Here is a 22,889-nt window from a genome sequence, read left to right as displayed (position 1 = left end):
AATGGCTCATGTATTGAATGATATTTCCAAAGGATTAATGCTTTTACCTGCAAAATTTCATGTTTCTAATGCTTACCATTTCCTAGTTAAATTGGATTGTGCATGGATTGAACCATCTTTGTATTATAATAAAGATTCGGTAGTATCCTCACGTTTCTTTCTTTGTTCATTGAAGTTTAGCTTTCCTTTTCAGCACTGAGGCTATATGAGACGTGTATCTACAGTTTGGGATGAAATTCGAATCATCATAATATGTTCAGTGCTCTTCCAACGGGACCCAAGGACGTCCGCGCTAGCCAATAGACCAGCAGGGAAGGTTAAACATATGTAAGAGGTATACCTATAATAATGTTCATATTGTGGTAGTGTCCCCTCACAGAACTCTCCAGGTAACGTACACAGACAACCGGGTGACATCAACCTACAGACTGATAACCAGTTCACGAGCCTACCAAGCGGCTATAATGTACGAGCAGCAGGCAGTGATGCCAACCTGAAATAATATGAAATCCCATGTCGAGAGGCAAAAAATCCCATTTTACGTGTGAATTTCCCACGTTATACTAATTAAAATTATGCTATAATATTAAAAATTACATTTCTTTGTGTTAGTCACTTTTTACAATATCTAAATGACTGAGCCGTAAATTTCGATCTTTTCGAAAAATCCCATACATGCTGCTTATTATCCCTTTCTGAGAAAATAAGGTCAAAAACTCCCACGATATGGGATTTTTCCCACAGGTTGGCATCACTGGCCAGCAGGAGCGTGACTTGTCCAGTTGGAACTCGACGATAGAAGGAGCAAGTTGTGGGTTCTCAGCGTGTAGAAAGAAGCGGAAACACGTGCTTCATTGCTTGATATACCGGTAACTAACATTATAACTATCGTTATTTTGTAAGAACAGTGGACGATTATTTAATCAATCTTTATACTATTATATAATTGCTATTGTATAAATACTTATTGGGCCTCAGGCAAATAATTATTGTGCCTTAAAAATTCAATGGTTTTGAGTCATCCACTTAGTTTATTGTCGCATGCCATTAGTTGGTAGCTTTCCTTGCAGATGGCTTATCTGTTTCTAAGCGAGTTATGAGGAAATGCATTCCTGCTGTTTGCTACCTTGGTCGACAAATTGTGAAATTTTCATTTGTTGTGAGGATTTGTTTCTCTCCGACGTTTCTCTCCGAGTCGGCGCTCACAGAGTACGTAGAAAATATTTATTACAATAGTACTAATAGACAATTATTTCAATTTCTAATTTTTCGTGACCCACTCTGTACAAGGAAACCTTATGTCAGGATTGTTGTGGACTAAGAAATGGATACATTACTGCGAAAGCACTGCTCTGAAGTTGAAGTGTAACAAGTTCTGCACAATTGGCAAAAATATTGTAGCGTGCTGTCGTGCTAGAATTGTTCTTTGAAAATATCGTCTCATTTTGAACTCTTCCTAACTTTCACATCGGAGACGTTCGAGTTCTTGTTCCATGGACTGGAAGAAATAGGCTGTTTCTTTGTTCCCTTTATTATATGGGTACGCCGTGGAGGAAATTAAAATAGTACAGAGCCAAGTTTTGTGTTTCCAAACTTTTCTTTGCGTAAGCATAGGAGATGATATCTGCAGACATATATTACAGCAAAACTGGTCAGAGACAGGAAGAAATTGTTTCTTGATAAGAAATCAGTGTTTCAAGAGTAGATCTCATCTCCTTAAACCTCAGTTCAATTGATATTTGTAGAAATCTATTACCACTCATGGTTTTAGCTTGATCACTATATCCATATAAAGAAAACTTATTTTCGCTATCTATGATTGTTCTTGCTCTATGGCGGTTGCCGATAAATCCGTAAATAGTAGATTTATCAACTCAGGGTTTGAATAGGATTAAAGGAAGTGACGAAACCAATAAAAGCTTTTAAAATATATATACGAGTTCTAGTGAACTTCAACAAAAGCGCTGAAAAGCAGAAAATATTAATAATAATAATAATAATAATAATAATAATAATAATAATAATAATAATAATAATAATAATAATAATAATAATAAAATGAAATGAAATCTTTAAGTTTTACGTCCCACGGTTATGCCGGTTAGGCTAAAGGGGACGGTGATAATGAGAAATGAATGAAATGGTGGAATGAAGAAAGTGGGAGGAAACGGGAGAACCCCGAGAAAACCCACGAGCACGGTGTTTGTCCACCACAAAGTCCACACGACGCGAGCTGGGATCGAACAAGGGACTCCAAGCACCGGAGGTGAACGCTCTACCACTGAGCCACCGCGTCCCCGACTATAATAATAATAATAATAATAATAATAATAATTATTATTATTATTATTATTATTATTATTATTATTATTATGGGCTTAAAAGCAGAAAATAATTAATTAGTTTTACCTATAAAATTTTTGGAGTCCCTGCCAAGATAACAAATTAATGGCTCATAAAACTAACGTTGAAATTGGAAATACAAATACATTTGTACTACTTCCACTTTTAGTAGAGAGATGCATTTGAAGATGGTAGCTTTTTCAAGATGTGTTTGGCCCCGATTGCAGATAACGACTTGTCCGTATTTGTTTTGTTTTCGTTCTAGGCTGATAAACATTGAAAACTAGAAATGGTAGATTCAAACTAGCTCTGCTTAGAACAGGCGGTCAAGCTATGAGGACAAGTCTATTTTGAGGCCGCTGAATCAATTAAAAACATCGATTCTCGACATCTCCTACCATTTTTACTTGGTACCTTGCGACAGATAGACGAACGGACATATCCGCTATATAATACTTCGCATACTTATGCATTGCATAATTTGGAAGTCTAGAAATGATAATACGCGTGAATATGCGAGGAATGATCAGAAAGTAAGTTTACAAAGCCTGCAGTGAAACCTGTATATATTACTTCATACAACCAATGCAGCCAACAGATAGTGAAACATGTATATATTACTTCATTCAACCAATACAGCCAATAGATAGTGAAACATGTATATATATATTACTTCATACAACCAATACAGCCAACAGATAGTGAAACCTGTATATATTACTTCATACAACCAATACAGCCAACAGATTGTGAAACCTGTATATATTACTTCATACAACCAATACAGCCAACAGATAGTGAAACATGTATATATTACTTCATTCAACCAATACAGCCAATAGATAGTGAAACATGTATATATATTACTTTATACAACCAATACAGCTGACAGATAGTGAAACCTGTATATATTACTTCATACAACCAATACAGCCAACATATAGTGAAACCTGTATATATTACTTCATACAACCAATACAGCCAACAGATAGTGAAACCTGTATATATTACTTCATACAACCAATACAGCCAACATATAGTGAAACCTGTATATATTACTGTGTACAACCAATACAGCCAACAGATAGTGAAACTTGTATATATTACTTCATACAACCAATACAGCTGACAGATAGTGAAACCTGTATATATTACTTTATACAACTAATACAGCCAACAGATAGTGAAACTTGTATGTATTACTTCATACAACCAATACAGCCAACAGATAGTGCATATATTCGCTTATTTTTGGACATAGTCTCCATATCGGTCGAGGCACTTGTCGCACCATGGAATGAGTTTGACGATTCAATCCTGGTAAAAATCTTGTACTTGCGTGTTCAACTATATTGTCACTAAGTGTTTAATCTCCTCGTCAGAAGCGAAGCGACGCCCTCCTAGATGCTTCTTAAAGTGCGGGAGTAGGTGAAAGTCAATTGGAGCGAGGTCCGGACTGTAGGGAGAACGTTCAAAGCTGTACCAGCGAAACTGCTTCAACAGTGTGGTGGTCTTCTGGTGACCTTTTCTCTACCAGCCGCAAACTCTGCATTCTGCAACATACTGAAGAGACATTACAGTCTCTCTGTGTATCACTACAAGCTGCTGGGGAATTTCAGCTGCGGTTACATTTTTCACCCACAGAAATAGGATAACTGAGCGGGCTTCTTCTTAAGACCAGTTTTCGAAACGAGTCGTCATTTATGTTTATCTACAACTAGTGTCGTTATTGGCGGGTGCCTGAGACTCTGCACAGTTGCCAACTCCATGTATTAAAATGACCACGCACTCCTCATTTCTCTATAATAGACAGAACTCCAGAAATATCGGCGTTGTAACCTTAGTTTCTGACCCTTCCTCGTATATAGCGGAAGATGTTCCTTTTATGTAGATTCAGGATCGCAAGAACAGCTTCCAACTCCTTAATTTCTGTATTAAACCTGGTAGCAGGAGACATTTACAGCTACTTTGAGTTTTATATAAAGATGCACCGGGCAAAAACGTTAAAAAGGAGTTAGAAGATTGTTATAGGTCTCCAACGTGGCCATGTTTACATAGTACTGTTTATTTTATTAATTAAAAATGTCTTGTTATAAAAATATGTGTGTGTTTGCGTCTCTTTTCTAGAAAACACTTGTGTAATTAAGCTCCAAAACTAGTAAACAGCAGTGATTTATTATAAAATATAATTGAAAAGTTTTTACAATTTAAGTATAAAAATGAACAAATATTAACACACGAGTGATTTTTAAACATGTTATAATATTAGATAACAGTTTGGTGTTGTAAGTAAATTTATTTATGTTTCTATAAGTTGTCAGAGTAAATTGAGAACGAGCTAGTTACGTTCACGAATATTCTCGCTTTCGCATAGAATTGCACTAGTAATAGTAAATTGTGTGTAAAACCGTAATAGAAACGGATGAATTTTCATAAGTAGAATAGATTTGTAGATACTCCAGCGATGCAACTCGACTATTTGTTACCTAAGGCAAGAACTCCCCTTACCGCCCTCCCCCTGACCAACCAAACCAAAACGTTCCCCGACCACCCCTGAGATTGGCATCACACAGTATTTCTCCTATTCCATTTTTCTTCAGGTGGTAAAACTTGATTTCAAAATTACAGATCATAATTTAATTTTTAGTACAAGATAAAACACCAAACTAATTAGTATTTGAATGCCAAATAATCTTAGAGTAACATGGTTGACATGTTCTTATAGTCTCATCATAATAACTGTAAATCACATTGTGTTTGGAATTATATCGGGATGTGCATATGTGTACAATGATTCAACAGTCTGTTGCTTTAGGATAGAATATTTAATTATGACAAAAAGTCAAGCTGTTGTCTCGAGTATTATACTCGGACATTTTACAAATCTCTTAAATCAGTGTAAGTTAAATGAAAACACAAGAAGCTGGAACTAAAATTTAACTTTGCGGGCTCTTTTGGCTGCAAAGATTTTTACAATGTTCTCAAAAGATAACTTTGAAGCTAACTTACGTTCTATAGATATGATCCTAAGGTTGGAAAGTCGTGGTTGTCCTTTTAAGTTCCTGAGGTATTTTTTTATGACCTTTAATTTGGTAAAACTTCTTGCCTTGCTTTTTTCCCAGTTTTGCGCCCCCTCCCAATCCGGCGCCCGGGGCACAATCCCCGTTGGCCGCCTCTTAGTTACTTCACTGGGTAGCTATTTAGTAGCAACTAAGTACAGGGAATATAGTGTATAATTTAAAACAGATTTCTGATCTTACAAATTTTCACTGATCTACGTTATATGGGAGCGTCGGTTAAAACAGATAGAACTTGTGTTTTTGAAAATATAGAAGGAAAACGGGAATAAAAACTCAATAATCAAGACCAATATGGAAGGAATCCCATCTGATAGACCACAGAATCAAAGGAGAAGACAGAGAAAGAGAACCAAAGAGTTTGAAGAGATAATAATGAAGGCAAGGAAAGGGGACTCACATCAGAAGGTGATACAAACATTATTAAACAACGTGTTTTAAAAGGATCTTACAATATTCATAACTATGGGGTCATGCACCACTCCGAAACAAAATTTTCCGGTTACGCCAATGAAAAAAATAAATAAATAAATAAAACTAGATGAGATTTTAAATAAATAAAAGCTCATTTTTAACATGAAGTTGAATAAATTTTATTAAATCTTCCTAACAGCAAAGTTTATAAGTCTACGAAGTAAGAAAAATGCAGTAAAATTAATCTATTTAATACATCATTGAAATGCACACAAGCACACAAGCAATAGCATATTCTTTGAGGTCCATCTTACTGTGTCCTACCCCGCCAAATTGTGGTATAAAATGCGTGGCACCTTTTATGTTGCCGTCGCCAGTGAGCGAGGTTGTGACAATAAAACTGTTTTGTCTTCGTGAAGTTGTTGACTGTAGGTGATAGCGACGAGATAGTTGCGCAACTGTTTTGTCGCCAGTGAACGGTAGACGTAAAACTGTATGAGAACAGAAAAAACAACTCTAGTGCATATACTAATAATTAAGGTGATTTTCTTACCTTGCAAATACATGGTTAACTTGCACATAACTTCTCCGTAGAACCAGAGCTGGTGCACCGCCTGTCCTGCTGCAACCGGCATGCAAATGAAGGTCACTAGAAGGTCAGCCACTGACAGGTTCACAAGAAAGTAGTTGGTGACACTGGAAAGACCATAAACCCTACATTCAGTGTAATGCTTCGGTTCTTATAACCTTACAAGTAAATAAGCAAAGCTTAATCATCTATACATGTTTACTCCAGAATTTACAAACATAAACTACAATATCGTATAGTTTGGGTGGCCCAAAAGTAGGTATACAGTACCGTATTGATCAGCTCATTGCATTTTATATAATTTCTTATTGTTATCCATCAGTTAGGCTTAGTTTCTTTATTATTTGTTATTAATGCGTTTTTACTTATATCTTAAGCTCGAAAGAGCCGAAGCAAATAAACCCACAAAGTAGAATGTTATACTTGATCAATGCAGGAGTGTATACCTACTTTTTGGCCACCCTGTATATTCTTATTTTTTTTACGAGAAGGTGCAAATTTCTCCAACGTCAAGTTATCACGACCGAACAAATAATGAGAAAACGACTGAAAAAGAAGTCACAATGATTGTTGTGTCTCTAAAATAATGTTTGCCTGGCGGTTGCATTACTCTATGAAATTCTTCATTCAACATGGCAGCATAAGTTCTTTACAGTATTTGATATAAAACATCTAAAGACATGAAAATTATATGCTTTCGTATGATTTAATTCAGATCTCGTAAAGAAGACTTCAAGAGATTTCTCAAAAAGATTACAGTATATCTTCCGCCCTGACTCGATTTTAAAATTATCCCTTGAGAAAAGGAATAGATGTTTTATATTACGTATGGTAGCCAAGTTAACGTTCGACATGAAATAATGAGGTCGCGCTACAATCATGCCGTGCCGTGACGGAAGGGAGCAAGCGGGGTGACGGCCAGGGCTCCAAAGTAAGGGGGCGCAAAATTCGGGAGGAAAATGCATGTACACATATATAAAACGGAAGGAAAAGTAATAAAAAGTGTTTAAAATCATGGAAAAGCAGAGTTTATGGGGTCGCCGTCGTATATTCTCTTCCCGGGCGGTGATTTTCCATGGCATGGCACCAACTACAGTAGTCAAACCTCGTTGAAATTTGCTTTCATTGAGTGAATATTGATAAGTATTGACTACGTATTCCTACCTCTAATAACATACAACATGTCTGTCAAATTGATTTTCCACAACACAGAGTTGGCAACATCACTGCAAGTGGATTGATATATTTAAGAGCAGCGCTGGAGGTCAAACCTCAATTCGGCTGCCGCGCACACTGAAATAATGGTTTAATTTTCAATGCTTTATTGATTATGATACAAATGTATGCTTTTCAGATTATTAACATGTAAGAGAGCAATAAGTAGAATGCTTCAGGAAAATACCAGAGATTTTCAGTTCAACCCATTTATATGTTGTGGGTACTCTGAGTATGTTCACGCAATACTTCGATGTAGGTCACCTATTTTGATTCTTTGTTTGTTCGAAAGAATAAAACTTTCCTAATTCTCTAGAATCTGAGGACAATCTTTGGAGGCACACTATGATGCGCGTCAATAGAAGCTGGGTTAGTTATGATGAGGTAAAATGGTTATAAGAAACCACACATTTAGAGTGGTAATGGTTGCATAACAGTCCAGGGGATGAACTGCAAAGTTTCGGAACAGTGTAACTTAAAAAAAGAAAAAGAATTCAGATATTTTCAAATCAGAAACTTGTAAAAATGTTTTCTATTTTCTACGTAGTTTAACGTCCCACGCTTATGCTTCCGCACACTTGCCTTATACGGGTTAAAGAAGACGGCGTTTATGATAATGAAGAGTGTGAGAATGAAGAAAGCGTGAAGAAACCCTGAGAACCTTGAGAAAATCCAGTCACGTTGTATTTGTTCTCCACAAAGCGTACTTGGTGAGAGCAGGGGCGGATCCGGGACGGACTTCTGGAGGGGCGGTGGGTTGTAATACTGCTACTTAGAGCTACTTTTAAGTAGGGATGGCCACAAAGTTCCGGTTCCGGCGGAACCGGTTCCGCGAGGAACCGGTTCTCGGAAATCCAATTTTCAGAACCGGTTCTGGAACCGGTTCCGGACCTGGATCCGAAAAACCGGTTCTAGAACCGGATCTTAGGAACCGGTTCCAGACCTGGATCCGAAAACCCGGTTCCAGAACCAGATCTTAAGAACCGGTTCCAGATCTGGATCTGAAAACCCGGTTCCAGAACCGGATCTTAGGAACCGGTTCCAGATCTGGATTTGAAAACCCGGTTCCAGAACCGGATCTTAGGAACCGGTTCCAGACCTGGATCTGAAAGCCCCCAAAGACCCGTAATGGAAGCAGAAAGTTCACCTTTAAAAATAATGCAAAGAGGACCATGCACTTGTGCCTTCCCCGCCGAGACCCGCTTGTGCCCCCAGAAAAAAATTTTGGTCCACCAGTGGGTGTTTAGCAAAATGAGTTGGCCAGTTTGCCTGTTTAGCCAATGAGTTTGCCAGTTACCCGCTTTATTTAGCCAAATGAGACAAGCTGCCGCCGCCTGGGCGCCTGCCTGTCGCTTCCACCATTTCATCTAGCATACTGTTCACAGCTTGCCAGCAGCTCGCGTTTAGCGTAGGGATGGTAACAAAGTTTCGGTCCCAGTGGAACCGGTTCCGCGAGGAACCGGTTCTGTTTTCAGAACCGGTTCCAGACCTGGATCCGAAGATCCGGTTCTAGATCTGGATCCGAAGAACCGGTTCCGGAACCGGATCTTCAAGAACCGGATCCGTTCAGAACCGAAAACCGGTTCCACCAGGAACCGGTTCTGGCCATCTCTACTTTTAAGAGCTCCAAACTCTGGGATTGGTTTTATTTATATATAAAATAAGAAAGTTTCCTGTCCTGGGGGGTTGCCCCGATCGTCCCCCCCTTGGATCCGCCCCTGGATGAGAGCGTGAATCGAATTTTTGAACCCTCTACCAACAAGCTGTCGTGCCTCTAACCCAAATTTCATTGTCGGTTATGTTTTGTTATCAAGAGCCAGTTTAAATCACAAAATTTTATACCTGATAAACCATTGTTCTCTTAACCTTCCAAGATGGCCTAGTTACCCAAACTCAGGCACCTGAGAGGCGATTACCTTAATAGCTAAGAAACACAAATATCGTTTCTGAGGTTAGACAGGGGCACGAAGGCTCAGTGGAAGAGAGCTTAGCTCTGGTGCTTGAGGTCCCTGGTTCAATCCCTGTCCAAATAAGATTGTGGTGGAGAACATCATGTCATCCGTAGAGTTTTTCGGGTACTCCACTTTCCTCCCACTTTCTCATTCCACCGATTTCTCCATGATCATTCACTTGCCTTAATCATTGTCGCCCTTAGCCAAAATTCATAAATGAGGGACGTTAAACGGAAAGATTTCACATCTGAGTTTAGAACAAGAGATGTTTACATTTGTCGCTCGTCCATGATCAGATTCAACGATTTACTTCACGCTGTCTAGTATTATTGATGTATTATTGATTATTTAAACCCTCGTCTATGCTAATTATACTCAATATTTCAAACAATATAAATATGTGATTTGAATGATGTGGATAGGAAATGGAGATGTGTTTCACTGAATCATGGATATGTGTCACGACGTATCAAAATTCTTTGCGTTCTAGACAAGCGTCGCTAGAGGAGGATGTGGCGACATGGATCGTCACAGAAATGATTAAGTAATATTATGTGGATATACATAAGCGCCGACTTTGGGGGGCAGGACACTTTTAGCTCCCCCCGAATATTTAAAGGTGGGGTCCTCGCTCTCCCAATATAATCCAGTCGAGGAAGAATTAACAAAGAGCAGCAAGAGTTTTTTTGTCGTAAACTTCGTCGTGCCTTAAATTATACATTAGGGACAGCCTTCTTATTCGATAGCAAATGCCGTTTTCAAAACGGTGTTTAGTACAGCACTGAACTTCAACCAACACTTTGGCAGCACTGATATGAAAAGTCAAGATCAATGCGCAAAACAAAGTCTGCGGGATCGGGGGTCTTCATGAAGCAGTTGATAGAAAACGACTGAATATGATTATGATATTTATTCATTGTATAGCCCCCCCTAATATTTTCTTCAAGTCGGCGCCTATGTGGCTATATAAGGTAAAGGTAATATTGTGGATTTAGTTGAAAGTAGATGGCGCCATCCTCTATCTTGACTTCCGACACTGAATATTTTCCATTTGCGTTTCCTCTTTATCTTTCCGGTCTTAAACCCGAGCATTAGGAAATTTTATTGAACGTTCTGGTACTAGCTGGTTGTGTAATATGACGAAGGCCTCGTGATTTATATGCTCGATTGTGATTGGTTGGTTTTGAATCTGTAACGGAAACCAGGAATCAACTGACGTCGATCGTCGGTTGGACAGAAAATGAGGTATGTATCGTACATACATTACATTTTGTTAAAACCCGTAAGTACTCGCGCCATTTTTTGTGACAGCAGTACTCGCTCGGGGGTTCAATAGACCCCCAAATTGATATGTTTTTTACAACAAAGAAATATATTTTTTAAAGTAGTGTAAAATTATCTTCTAGATAACTGTGAGTATATTCAAGCTATGTAATTAAATAATCTTCAATAATTCAGTTTTGAGTAATGAGCAATTGTAGATTCTTTCTTTCTTTCTTTCTTTTCTTTTCTTTCTTTCTTTCTTTCTTTTTTTTTTTACAAAAAAATTAATTTGTCCGAAATTAAAAGAAATTAGACTTTTACAGCAGGCCATATTTAAATGGCAGATTGAGGCTTTTTTTTTTTTGATTGTTCGTTTTTGGAACTGCAGCTCACATTTAATCATACCCTATTGCTATTTTTCCTGTATTGTTAATTTTTTGTTTATAATAAGTACCTGACATTATTATTAAAATTATTCGCTTTGTCAATGCTACGAATTTTCCAAGAACAATTATAATTTTTCTGGAGGATGCGCTTAGTGATCTTTTCATACAGTACCGGCGAAACATATCCATACCTTTTTTATTATTTTTTCCTCGGTGGTCGAAAAATGAAAATGAAATGTTTAAGTGTTACGTCCCACGGTTGTGCCGGTTAGGCCAAAGGAGACGGTGATAATGAGAAATGAATGAAATGGTGGAATGAAATAAGTGGGAGGAAACAGAAGAATCCCGAGACAAACCACGAGCACGGTGTTTGTCCACCACAAAGTCCACACGACGCGAGCTGGGATCGAACCAGGGACCCCAAGCACCGGAGGCGAACGCTCTACCACTGAGCCACCGCGCCCCCTCCTCGGTGGTCGGGTCTGTGGTTCAAAGTTAGACTTGTACTTTTTCCTTTTTTTTCTTTCTTTTCAAGTATGGATGTTTGCTCCCAGGGTGGTCATCCAGAAAAGAGAAAGTTAAGAGGGTTTCGTTACAAGGGGAAGAGCGGAACATGTATCACCAAATAATTAAATGGCTACGCCGAACAACGTTGCAAGTAACAACAATCCAAGCTTACAGAAATTAAAAAAAAAAAAAAAACTTTATGCTCATTATATATATGCTTTAAATGTACTTTTTCACTTTCAAACTATGCCTTTACATCAAATGATGTTACATAGAATTGGAACTTCTTTTACAGTACCGTTGTTCTGTTAAAATCTCAATGTGACACAAATTGACGCTTGCAGCGTTGTTAGGTGGAGCTACTGAATTGTATAGACAAACCTATGATTTTATTTCATAGAGACGATGTTTTTATCTTTTCCTTAGAGTACTGTTTTTCTCGCATTGTAATCCAATATATTAAATATGCTCTTTTAGTATTCAGGGAGAGGGGTTAAATATCTCAATCTGTACTCTAGGTTCTCCCTGTATAGTCTATTTGTATCCATGTGAATGACTTTTTTTCTTACTACATGACCTACGATACATCATTAAATTGCTTCTATAAAATTAGGATCATTAAATTCTCAAATCACGGTGTTGAGTTAAAGAAACTCAAGCATGTGAAATGTAGCATGTCCCTTCCATTATTCAAAAACTAATGACACCAATGGTTATAGATATGTGACATAACCGGACGAAGCGATAGAGTGGGGGTTTGAATCAACTTCCTTCCAATTATTATTAGCAAATTGTTAGAGTCTTGATTCAACCAACTCTACATACCAGTAACGGATTGTAGTCTGCACAAACAGAGTTTGAAATATTGCAATATTCAAGGTATGTACATAAGCGCAAGTATTTCTCTCTCCCGGCGTTCTTGAGTCTTATCCAAAAGATATTCAGGAAATATGAAGAGGAAAGTCTCTTTAAGCTCTATTTGTATATTTATTAAGTATATTCTCTAATATTTATCTAATATATGAGTTTCTTTTTTCAAATAAAATGAAGAATCACTGTCAATGTATGTTTATACACTATTTATGTATACAAAACGTATGGCGTTTCGGAAAAATAAGAAGAAAAATTGCGTGCTCATGCACGCAGTTAAACGAAATTATATAATTAATTTGATTTGTTTTGAGTTTAGCGTCCCATTCAGCAGCGAGGCTATACAAGAGTGGATCTACAGCTTAACGTAGGATCCGAACCACAAGAGCTCCCACTAGGAATCGAACTCGGGTCCCCTAAGCCAAAAGCGCGCACGCTAACCGCTTAGCCACGAAGGAGCTCAAACTTATTTAATTAAATAAACCATTTGAAATGGGAGCTTATTCTTAACTCTTTTAGAGTTAGAAATTTTTGTATTTCCTTCTGATTGAAATCTGGAGTACTGCACACCAAGTTTCTCTGAAGGCATTTTGTTAGCATTTTTTATATCAATATAGGGGACAGAAATCTAACTTTCAGTGACTATGTATTTCTATCTGCTGCTCTACTGTAAAGAAACATGAAATCTAGGATTTTTCCCTTCAAAAATGAAATAAAATGAAATTTTTACTTTAACACTCCACGATTATGACCTTTAACCTAAACAAGACAAATGGTTATTGAAAGTGAATGATTGTGAGACTAACTTTTTGTGCTCTCCCACCGAAAATATAATACAAGACCATTTGCACGAGTGACAAAACAGAACATGAAATATGTTAGAAATCACCCTTGAAGATAGGAAACGAATCACATGCATCGGAAAGATAGCAATTATCATGAAAATAAAAGCAATGAAGTGGGAGTGGGTTGGACCAACTGCAAGAAGAAGTGATGATCGATGTTGGAAAGAAATTCTCGACCGGGTACCGAGAAGAAAGAAAAGATTTAGGGAATATCCTTATTCAAAATGTGGATTTACTCTTTATTAACAAATAAGAAACTTCTTTGACCTATTTTTCACGAATGGCATAGCAAGTTAGATGATGTAATAATATGCGCACATTCACCCTTAACGGCATTTTTCTACTATTCGGGATTGGAGTTTGCTATTTCCTAATTCAAATAGCTCCGCAACACCATCACAATACCATTAACACTTAGGATTATGATTCTTTCACCGGGAATCAAACCAGACACTATATCCACCAACGACAGATTCACTAAATATTTAGGTACAATACTGTATAAGATATCCTATGTACTTACGATTTTGTGGTACGTTAATATGTATAGACATCAAAAACTACAAAACGATTTTATACGAAACATACAGTATGATGGATAAACTCAAAATTTCATGCATTTTGTGAATTGTGTATAAATCAGTTATTTGCAACTGGGCGCTATGTTATGTCACAGATTCCTGCTTCTATTCTTTTGAAACCACACGGAGAGAGCAAAGATAAGGAAACAAACCTAACGCGAGTAGGAATCAATGTAAAAGATGGTTGTTTTGTAGGTAATCCACAAGTACAGCGTTTTTCAACCTTTTTTGTTTTGGGGCACACCGAAATTCGTTTCAAACTTTCGCGACATTTCTGCATGTGATTTTTTCCTAGTTGCAAACAAAGCAAACACAAAAAATTACATAGAATACATTTAAAAAAAACTATGGAATGATTATGAGATACAAATCCCACAAGCAAATTACGCAAGACTCTTGAATAGAAACATATGAACACAAAAGAAACATGACACTTAAGCAGAAATATGAGATAGAAATATTAACATCAGAAATATAAGGAAACATCAAATTAAAATCTCGCGCAGATCTGACATGTATTCGCGACACACCAATATGTCGCGACCGAGCGGTTGAGAAACGCTGTACTAGCGACTTCAACACCAATCGTGATATCATCTCTGTAACAACAATGGAACAGAACTGATACAATAAGTTGTCCACTTTTTGTATACATTGCCAGATACTGTGAACATGATTCTCATCTCTGAAAACCAAGAACTAATAAAAGAATCTGCAATTTATGTACGAAAATAACCTAAATCTATATTTAAAAAATCTAAACAATAATAAAATTAACATCAATTATAAAGTGAGGAATTCTATGTAAGAAGGGACCATAAGGAGAAACCATGTTCTGAGAAAATCGCGTGTAAACTTTTCAAATATATTATTTAACTTTTGTACTTGTGCACCCTACAAGAGAAACATAAAATTATTCTTTTTCTTCTACAAAACACAAAAGAAACTAACAGTTTGTTTCACTATAACATAAATATGAACGTTTTTTGAAAAGCTTACATAGGCCCTTTTAAGACAGAACGACTTTGGAGGTTTCTCTCGCGTATATGTTTCGCAGTAGTTGTGTGATAAACTGTGAAAATGAATGAATAAAGGTAATTGCAATGTAAAGAACAAAGTATACAGTAAATATAATAATATATGTATAACAATAATACATTAAAATACTCAATTTATTATGTAGAAATGAGACATGTAACAGTCCTGGGCAAGAGCGCCCATCAGGAGGGCAAGGTGGGGCGATTGCCCCCTAGAGGAAATTGTACTTCAGAATATCGAAAATTCAATAGGATTTTTACATTAGTTACAGCAAAATTTGAAACTATTTTTGAAACATCGCTTATACTTGTCCCCCCCTTGGAAACCACAACATGGGCGCCCTTGGTTCTGGGCAATAGAAACAGTTTATGCATTATGTAGGACTCGCAAAACATACTCATGAAGATCATCTTTTGCATAACCGCTGTTTGATTCTTTGTCACGGTTTGGGCTTGACAGAATACTTTATCATACCAATCAACATCTCGGTCCAGAAAAACTCTGTAGGCCTACGTCTCCTGCTTTTGATCTGTACATCTACTCTATAATAGGCCTGACAGCATAGCCTCTTTTTGTTTCTTTGAACCAGTTCCGTAAAATTGAGCAAACGACTTTTCTTGTTCCACAGCATTTAAGTTCTTGCAACTTTTACCTTTACAGCAACTGTCCACTAATGCAAATTGCTTTTCGGGAATATATTTGCCACTACTTTTTTTTATAGCTGTCATTTCTTTTCTCTTTCTTTTCTCTCTCTCTCTCTCTCTCTCAAATTTATTTTCTCTTTCTTTGCAGTACATTCGCTTTTGGACTGTCTCTTCTGTTTCTTTGGATTATAATCGAACTCGTGCTAGCACAACGTTCTTCAAACAACTTTCCTATCAACATAATTGCAGTAGATACTTGCTTCCGTCTCACAACGACCTCTATACCTTCACGGTAGGAATATCAAGACTTAAGATTTAAGTTACTCTTTAAATCTATACTTAGAACTAGATGAAATTGCTTCCAACTAGATACAAATTTGAAAAAAAAAATGGTCATAATTGGGCTGGTAAGAAGTTTGTATTGGTCACCGACTTTAATCAAAATAATAGCAATATTTCCGGCCAAGCCGGTCAAAAACCGGGCAGTTTGCAACCCTAGTGGTCATGGGTTCGTTTCCAGCTGATGGTGCTCGTCTGGTATAATCTTTAGTAGCGATTGGCATCCCACTTAAAACAGTAGGGTGTCTCTCATATCGTCTCGGTGCTGAAACTTTTTTTTTTTAAAAAAAGAAAACAACGATTTGATCTATTTGAAACTGTGATAGAAAAAGTTCTAATGCGACAAATACGCGGAATCGTTTTAATGTTCACGCTTTCGTTTTGTATAATTGGAAGATCTGACTTTGAGTTCCACATCCATTGATTCTATTTATAACATTTTCATTTTTTCCCCCCTTTAATTCCCAACAGCGGATTGCTGGGATGGACCTATAATAATAGCTCTTGGTTGACGTTTTCGAAGATCATTTTCTGTATCATTAATTTTTCCATTGCAATACAGGGTGATTCAAAACGAATATTGGGGTTTCAAGCTTCTGTAGTATTTATTACAATTAATTTACAATTATAAATAAGACATCAAACGAAAGAGCAACTCAAACAGTTTTGTGATCACCCATGTATATACACTGTTTTCCTCTGTCCGTCGTAAGGAAGCGCTAGTAGCAAACATGGTGACTAGTGAGCAGAAAGCTTTCTGTGTTTTACATTTTGCAAAGACTGAATCTGTAGTTATAGTGCAACCGTCGCTGTGAAGAATTTTAAGGAGACGCTTAGAGCTACGTCCTTAGCGTACAAGCTACAGCAGCTACAAGTCTACAGACTACGGTTTACGTGCCAACTTTGCAAATGAAATATTGCTGCATAATGATGAAGATTTTCTGGATCATGTTGTCTTCAGTGATGAATCGACGTTTCACCTAAGTGACGATGTGAACACTTATAATGTTCGCATTTGGGGGTCAGTAACTCATCATGAGATGGTACAGTTCAGGAACGTCATTTCAGATTTTGCTTGGGGAGGGGGGGCAAGACCCCTTGATGTAAGCAAAATTTCGCGTTTTCCACTGATTTACTACTATTCTATTGATAAAATCTATATACATCCCAAACTCAGGGGGGTCAAATGCCCCTCCCTGCCCCCACCTAAATTACGCCCCTGGTACAGTTGCAACGAGATTTCCATAAATTGAATGTGTTTTGTGCCATATCCCGGTGGAAAGTTCATGGACCTTTCTCGCCTATCGACTCGATGTGTGCGGTGTGACGAACACTTGTAGCAAAAACTGTTTGAGTTGCTCTTTAATTTGATGTGTTATTTATAATTGTACGTTAAATGCAATAAATACTACAAAGCTTTAAAATCCTAATATTCGTTTTCGAACGCCCTGTATAATTTGATGTGGAACTAAATGCATCATATGTTTTCTTGACAATCCACTGAAAGTTGTTTAGCTTCTCTTCTTTTGCAAACGGACTAGAGAAAAATCACAATTTATTGGGACAGAAGTCTGGTGAATGTTAGTTTAGAATGAACAAAGATGGAATATTTATTTAGCAGTAGACAAAACTTTTCCCACTTTCAAATTCTGGGTTCAGAGGTAAAGATCAAAGCTCAGCTTAGCGTGAGCAAGCTTTTTTCCAAGGTTAAACAACAAAATGCATGAATAAGTTTCATCTGGAAAACCACATAAATTCATATTTCAGTTACATTATACAAAATGAACATGTTAAGAAACATCCATTATGTCGTTTAAGAGAAAAATTTTCTGGACTCCATTTACTTACTAAGGGAAAAAAATGTACCAGCCAAACTGAAATGTATGTACATCTAAAATAAAAAAAAAACATTATAATTGTATTTATTTATGAGAAAAGTCGTACCGCAATGTAATGCATATTTGACTTTTTCTTAATAGTTTGTCTGTTGTTGCGAATAACATCGGAAGTAAATTGAATATTATGTTGAGGGAAAAGAGAATATGAAAGGCACATTTAGTTTGTAAATTAGGAGGATAAAAATAGAAAGAGTGACTTTCAGACTACTGCAGGAAGAGGTACACAATATAACATCCGCATCACTTAATGTGATTTCCCGCAGAAGACTGAAGTAGCGAAGATAAACAATTACATATTACCCTGTTTTATATTAAGAGTTGTCCCTCAGAATTTCCATCATTAATTTTGTCTGTGTATTCTATTTTAAACTTGTCTTTGGATTTAAAAAGATATAAAGAAAACGACAACCTCTTTGTTTTGTCTTTTTCAAAGGGAAACACAGAAGAGAAAGAAGAATTCATTATTTTAAAAGGTTATGTATTTCTATATATTAGCCTTAAGTTCGTTATATTATAATTTCTGGAACTAATTAAAACGTAGTTTACTCACTAAATGTTCAATAATAACACTCGAGATAAAATATATTTAAAGTGATGTATTTTCCGAAGATTTTCAGCATTTACCTCTTTTATTTTTCACAAAATTACTTCTCTATAATTGACGGTACTCCACTATTAATGCCTTCTTTTATGTATTATATTGGAACTTGTCTTGTTTTCATCACCATTATCGGTGTTATTTAAACGGAGCATCAGCTTTAAAGCCAAGTATGCTAAAAATATGGGTAAATTGAATTACTTGTACAAGAATAGTTTATACGGTTTACCCAACATTGTTAGTGTCGTCAAGTCTAGGAGGCTTAGGTGGGCAGGTCATGTAGCTAGAATGGAAGAAAGTAGAAACGCTTTCAAAGTCTTGACTGGTAGACCCATAGGAAAACGACCATTAGGAAGACCCAGGCGCAGATGGGAGGATAATATTAAGATGGATCTCGCAGAGATTGGAATACAAAGTAGAAACTGGATGCAGTTAGCTAAGGATAGAAGTCAGTGGAGAGCTTTTGTGAACGTGGCACTGAACCTCCGTGTTCCATAGGCCATAGAGTTAGTTAGAATTGAATTACTTTGTTAGAAATTGTAAAAAAAATTACAAATGGCGGATGACGCCATTTGCATTTTTTGTTCGACTTTCACCTGTATAGTAGGAAATAAATACAAAAGTAAAAATTGTTAATTATGTAAGTTTAGGAATAGGAGAACTAATTTGTCACAGTTAGCTAAAGAAATGTACAATCAGGTGTAGTAAATGTCAAAATCCTGATGGAGTTCCAACGGGAAGAAGAGTTCCAGTTACCCAGATAGTCAGAGTGAAAGATTTGGAAAAAATGAAAAAAAAAAAATAGATGAAATGTAAACGTGTAAGGTAATTGTAAATGAATGTAGGTGATTTCAAGAGTATTTGTAAATGTGTATGAAAAGTGTACAATGAGAATAGTTAATTTTTTCCACTTCCTCTTCGTCAGCTCACTCTAGGAGATGTTGACAATATCACATTCACCGCGGAACTCCATATTGGAACTGTGTAGAAAAACATGTTTATACATGTTTGCCCACCAAACTTAACAAGTTAAATGTTCAGGTCTGGCCATAGAAGAAATTACTATCACACGTTACAGACTGTTGTCCATATCAACATATGCATATTTATAAATGTTATCGTTATATGTTTACATCAATTTCTTCTACTAAATGTAACAGCATTAGAAAGCATTACGAGGTTTTGAGTTTTGAGCTTCTGTTGTATCCTTTTCCTACTCAAAAGTTTAGAAGAACTGGACCTAAGTAGTATTCTAGGAGAATGACCGATTCACTCTAATTGGCTGTTGAAAGTCACATGTTTCTGGTATGACGTCAAATGGGCTCTTAAGCTTGGAAAGAGTACGTACTTCCATTTGCTAAAATTTGGGCTGGGTGCATTGGCATATCTCTCTTAAATTTTAACATTTACGAAAACTAATAATTTTGAAGAGGTTTGAAGGTCTTAAATATGTACGTCTGGAAGTTTAGAGTTCCAGCTCGTTCCGTTAGATTTTTAAAAAAATGAAATTTTCAAGATCTTTAACGTTATTTCCTTTAAAGTGGGTGGTTGTGGTCTTATGGAGAGGTATTTTACTGTCTTTCATGAGTACCTAGGACCCGGTACGTATCTCTACAATCCATTTTGTTCACTTCGATGGGTGGGGAAAGGTCAACTCCACACTCTGGGGCTGTAAGATTTGTGCTTATAGCCCCATACTTATGTATTGGTATTTGATCTAATTGATGAGTGCCTTAGTCTCTTGAATTACTAAGACCAGCTACGTTTCCTTGTGATTCATTTGAATGAGTGTGAGTCACTCCTAACATAATATCATTTTTCTAAGAAATTTCCTAACATACTCGATACTCAACAGCGATCGACTATTTGGCTAGCCTTGTTCTAAAGTTACCAGCTGGAGTGAGAGTGGAACCGCGTGTTTTCGTGTCTGCAATCGAAAATGAAAAATGAAATCATTAAGTTTTACGTCCCACGGTAATGCCGGCTAGGCTAAAGGAGACGGTGATGATGAGAAATGAATGAAACGGTGGAATGAAGAAAGTGGGAGGAAACGGGAGAACCTCGAGAAAACCCCCACACACGGTGTTTGTCCACCACAAAGTTCACTTGGCGCAAACCGAGGACAGTGTCTGCAATCGAGTTGTTGTCTCCAATCAGTTGGCTAGTCTACACATAGCTATCTTATTACTTGCATTATTGCGACCGAGGACCTCATGAAGCTTCCAAAGGATCTTTACACAACACTTACTATATTTGTATTGAACCTTCACAATCAAAACTCCTTTTTCTCTTGCATAGCTGTCCAGAGCAACTACCTCAACAAAATACACTTCAAAACTTACAAGGACAGTGTTACGAATCCGAAAAGAAGACAACGACGCGCAATTAAAATTCAGTGCTTTGTTCTTTGGGACACTGTATGTAGAGAACTACAAGTCCTACAAGAATTAGGCGAAGTTAGACAAAGTGACAAGTTCATAAATTTTTACTGTACTGGATAAATCAGTAATTTCCAATTGACTAATAGATGTTCTTTAGGAAAAGCGGTAGGGAAACAACTAGCAGAGTAATGAAAGGCGCTCCACTCGGGTGTGAGGAGTCCTTAGTTCGATCTCGGGCAGCTGACTTCTTGCTGACGAACACTGTGTCAGTAGGTTTTCATCGGATTCTCCTGTTCTGTCCCCATATGATCACTCTACCAATTCTTCCATACTGATTTTCTTTCCTTGGTAATTAAGTATTAATCATCTCCTTTAACCTAAATGGCACAATCGTAGGACTACAAAAATTTCATTCTTCCTTATGTCTATTTGACTGGTTTACTGAGATTGGAGACGGAAACTATGTTGCAGCATCGAGTTAGAAATTTCTACTGTAAATTCTCCATTGTAATTCTCATCCATTTTCATCAATTGTAGACATTTTTGCACGTGTTTCGAAAGGTTCACTTGAGGTTACTAAGGATATTATTTGTATTATGATTACTGTTGATATACGAGTGTTAGTCACAAATTATACGCAACGAAGCTATAACTTTTTCCTTCATTTGTCTTTCTTTTGTTGCAGATAGATCATGGCCGCTCCATTAGAAGTTTGCACCAAAAAGGAACAACAGAGCAGTGATGCTGTTTTTGTGGTCGGAAGGTGTATCAGGGGCCGCAATCCATCAAAGACTATTGGCACTATACGGAAACAGAGTTTTGTCGAAACGAAGTATCTACGAATGGATTGAACAATTCAAAAATGGCCGCACAAGTGTTACTACCATCTACGGCTCCTTCCTCGTGCGTACACACTCCTTTGTGGCAAGACACTCTTCCCGTATTGTGCCGAAAGTCTTGGATGAATTGCGGCCCCTGATATACCTTCCGACCACAAAAACAGCATCACTGCTTTGTTGTTCCTTTTTGGTGCAAACTTCTAATGGAGCGGCCATGATCTATCTGCAACAAAAGAAAGACAAATGAAGGAATTAGGATTTAAGAGGCCTCATCCCGTCGAAATTAAAATACCGCTAATTTTACAGTAATTATGTGATATCTTCAAATAGATAAAAGATAATTGAAATATGGAACAAGAGCGCTCTAGACAATATTATTTTGCATGAGGTACCGTTATCACAAGAGACCTAGTGGCTTTCCGTTTTCAGCCGTTTAGAAACGCGAAAATAAATGCCGATTTTCAAAATGACTCGAAATCGAAAGCAGATAAGTGAGTCGTGATAACGGTATCTCATGTAAAATGATATTGTCTAGGGCGCTCTTGTGCCACATTTCGATTATCTTTTATCTATTTGAAGATATCACATAATTTCTGTAAAATCAGAGTTGTAGATTGTAGTCTGAGGAAGAAAGTGCTATACTTCCGAAACCGTTACGTTTCTAGTTTATTTTTTATAATAAATATTCTAGCCAGCCTTCTAAGAAAGCTGTATTTTTCTTTATTGAAGATGGACACAAGGCCATATTCTTATAATGACTTACTCTCGTATCTGACCATAAGACGCATTTGTGTGTTTTCATATAAATAGAGAAGTTTCGCTCCTTCATCCTACAGAGATGACTTCCCTTTCAGAAGAGCAGATGTAACATTAAAATGATAAATTATGCATGCCAGACACAGAATAAAAACACATATCTATGCAGAATACTAGTAATCAACCATATGCTAGACCAAGACAACAACGCATCACTTTATGTGTCAGGTGTGGTGAATCACCCTCTCCCCTCTGACGTCAAGTGACCTCGTGGAAGATGAAATATATTGCTTAGCCTGCCCCCTGGTGTGATTTAGCATCAACTACTTCTCTTCTTCGCTCTATATGGATAAT

General features: G+C 37.0%; 1 protein-coding gene and 1 non-coding gene across 2 annotated transcripts in view; both read right to left on the bottom strand.

Moving 5' to 3' along the window:
* Window positions 1-11,428, bottom strand: part of LOC145678942 (pyroglutamylated RF-amide peptide receptor-like) — a 74,604-nt gene extending 63,176 nt beyond the window's left edge. The window contains exons 1-2 of the mRNA XM_081749549.1: window positions 11,334-11,428; window positions 6,388-6,530 (exon numbers count right to left, since the gene is read on the bottom strand). Coding sequence (XP_081605675.1) covers window positions 6,388-6,530; window positions 11,334-11,428 — 238 coding nt within the window. The remainder of the gene's footprint in view (window positions 1-6,387; window positions 6,531-11,333) is intronic.
* Window positions 11,429-11,630: 202 nt separating this feature from the next.
* Window positions 11,631-11,702, bottom strand: TRNAR-CCG (transfer RNA arginine (anticodon CCG)). Its single transcript has one exon. It is a non-coding gene; the product is annotated as a tRNA-Arg (tRNA).
* Window positions 11,703-22,889: the final 11,187 nt, after the last annotated feature.

This window comes from Thermobia domestica, chromosome 2 (assembly GCF_964235325.1).
Source record: "Thermobia domestica chromosome 2, izTheDome1.hap1.1, whole genome shotgun sequence".
NCBI lineage: Eukaryota > Metazoa > Arthropoda > Insecta > Zygentoma > Lepismatidae > Thermobia > Thermobia domestica.
This window is presented reverse-complemented; position numbering and strand designations above follow the sequence as displayed.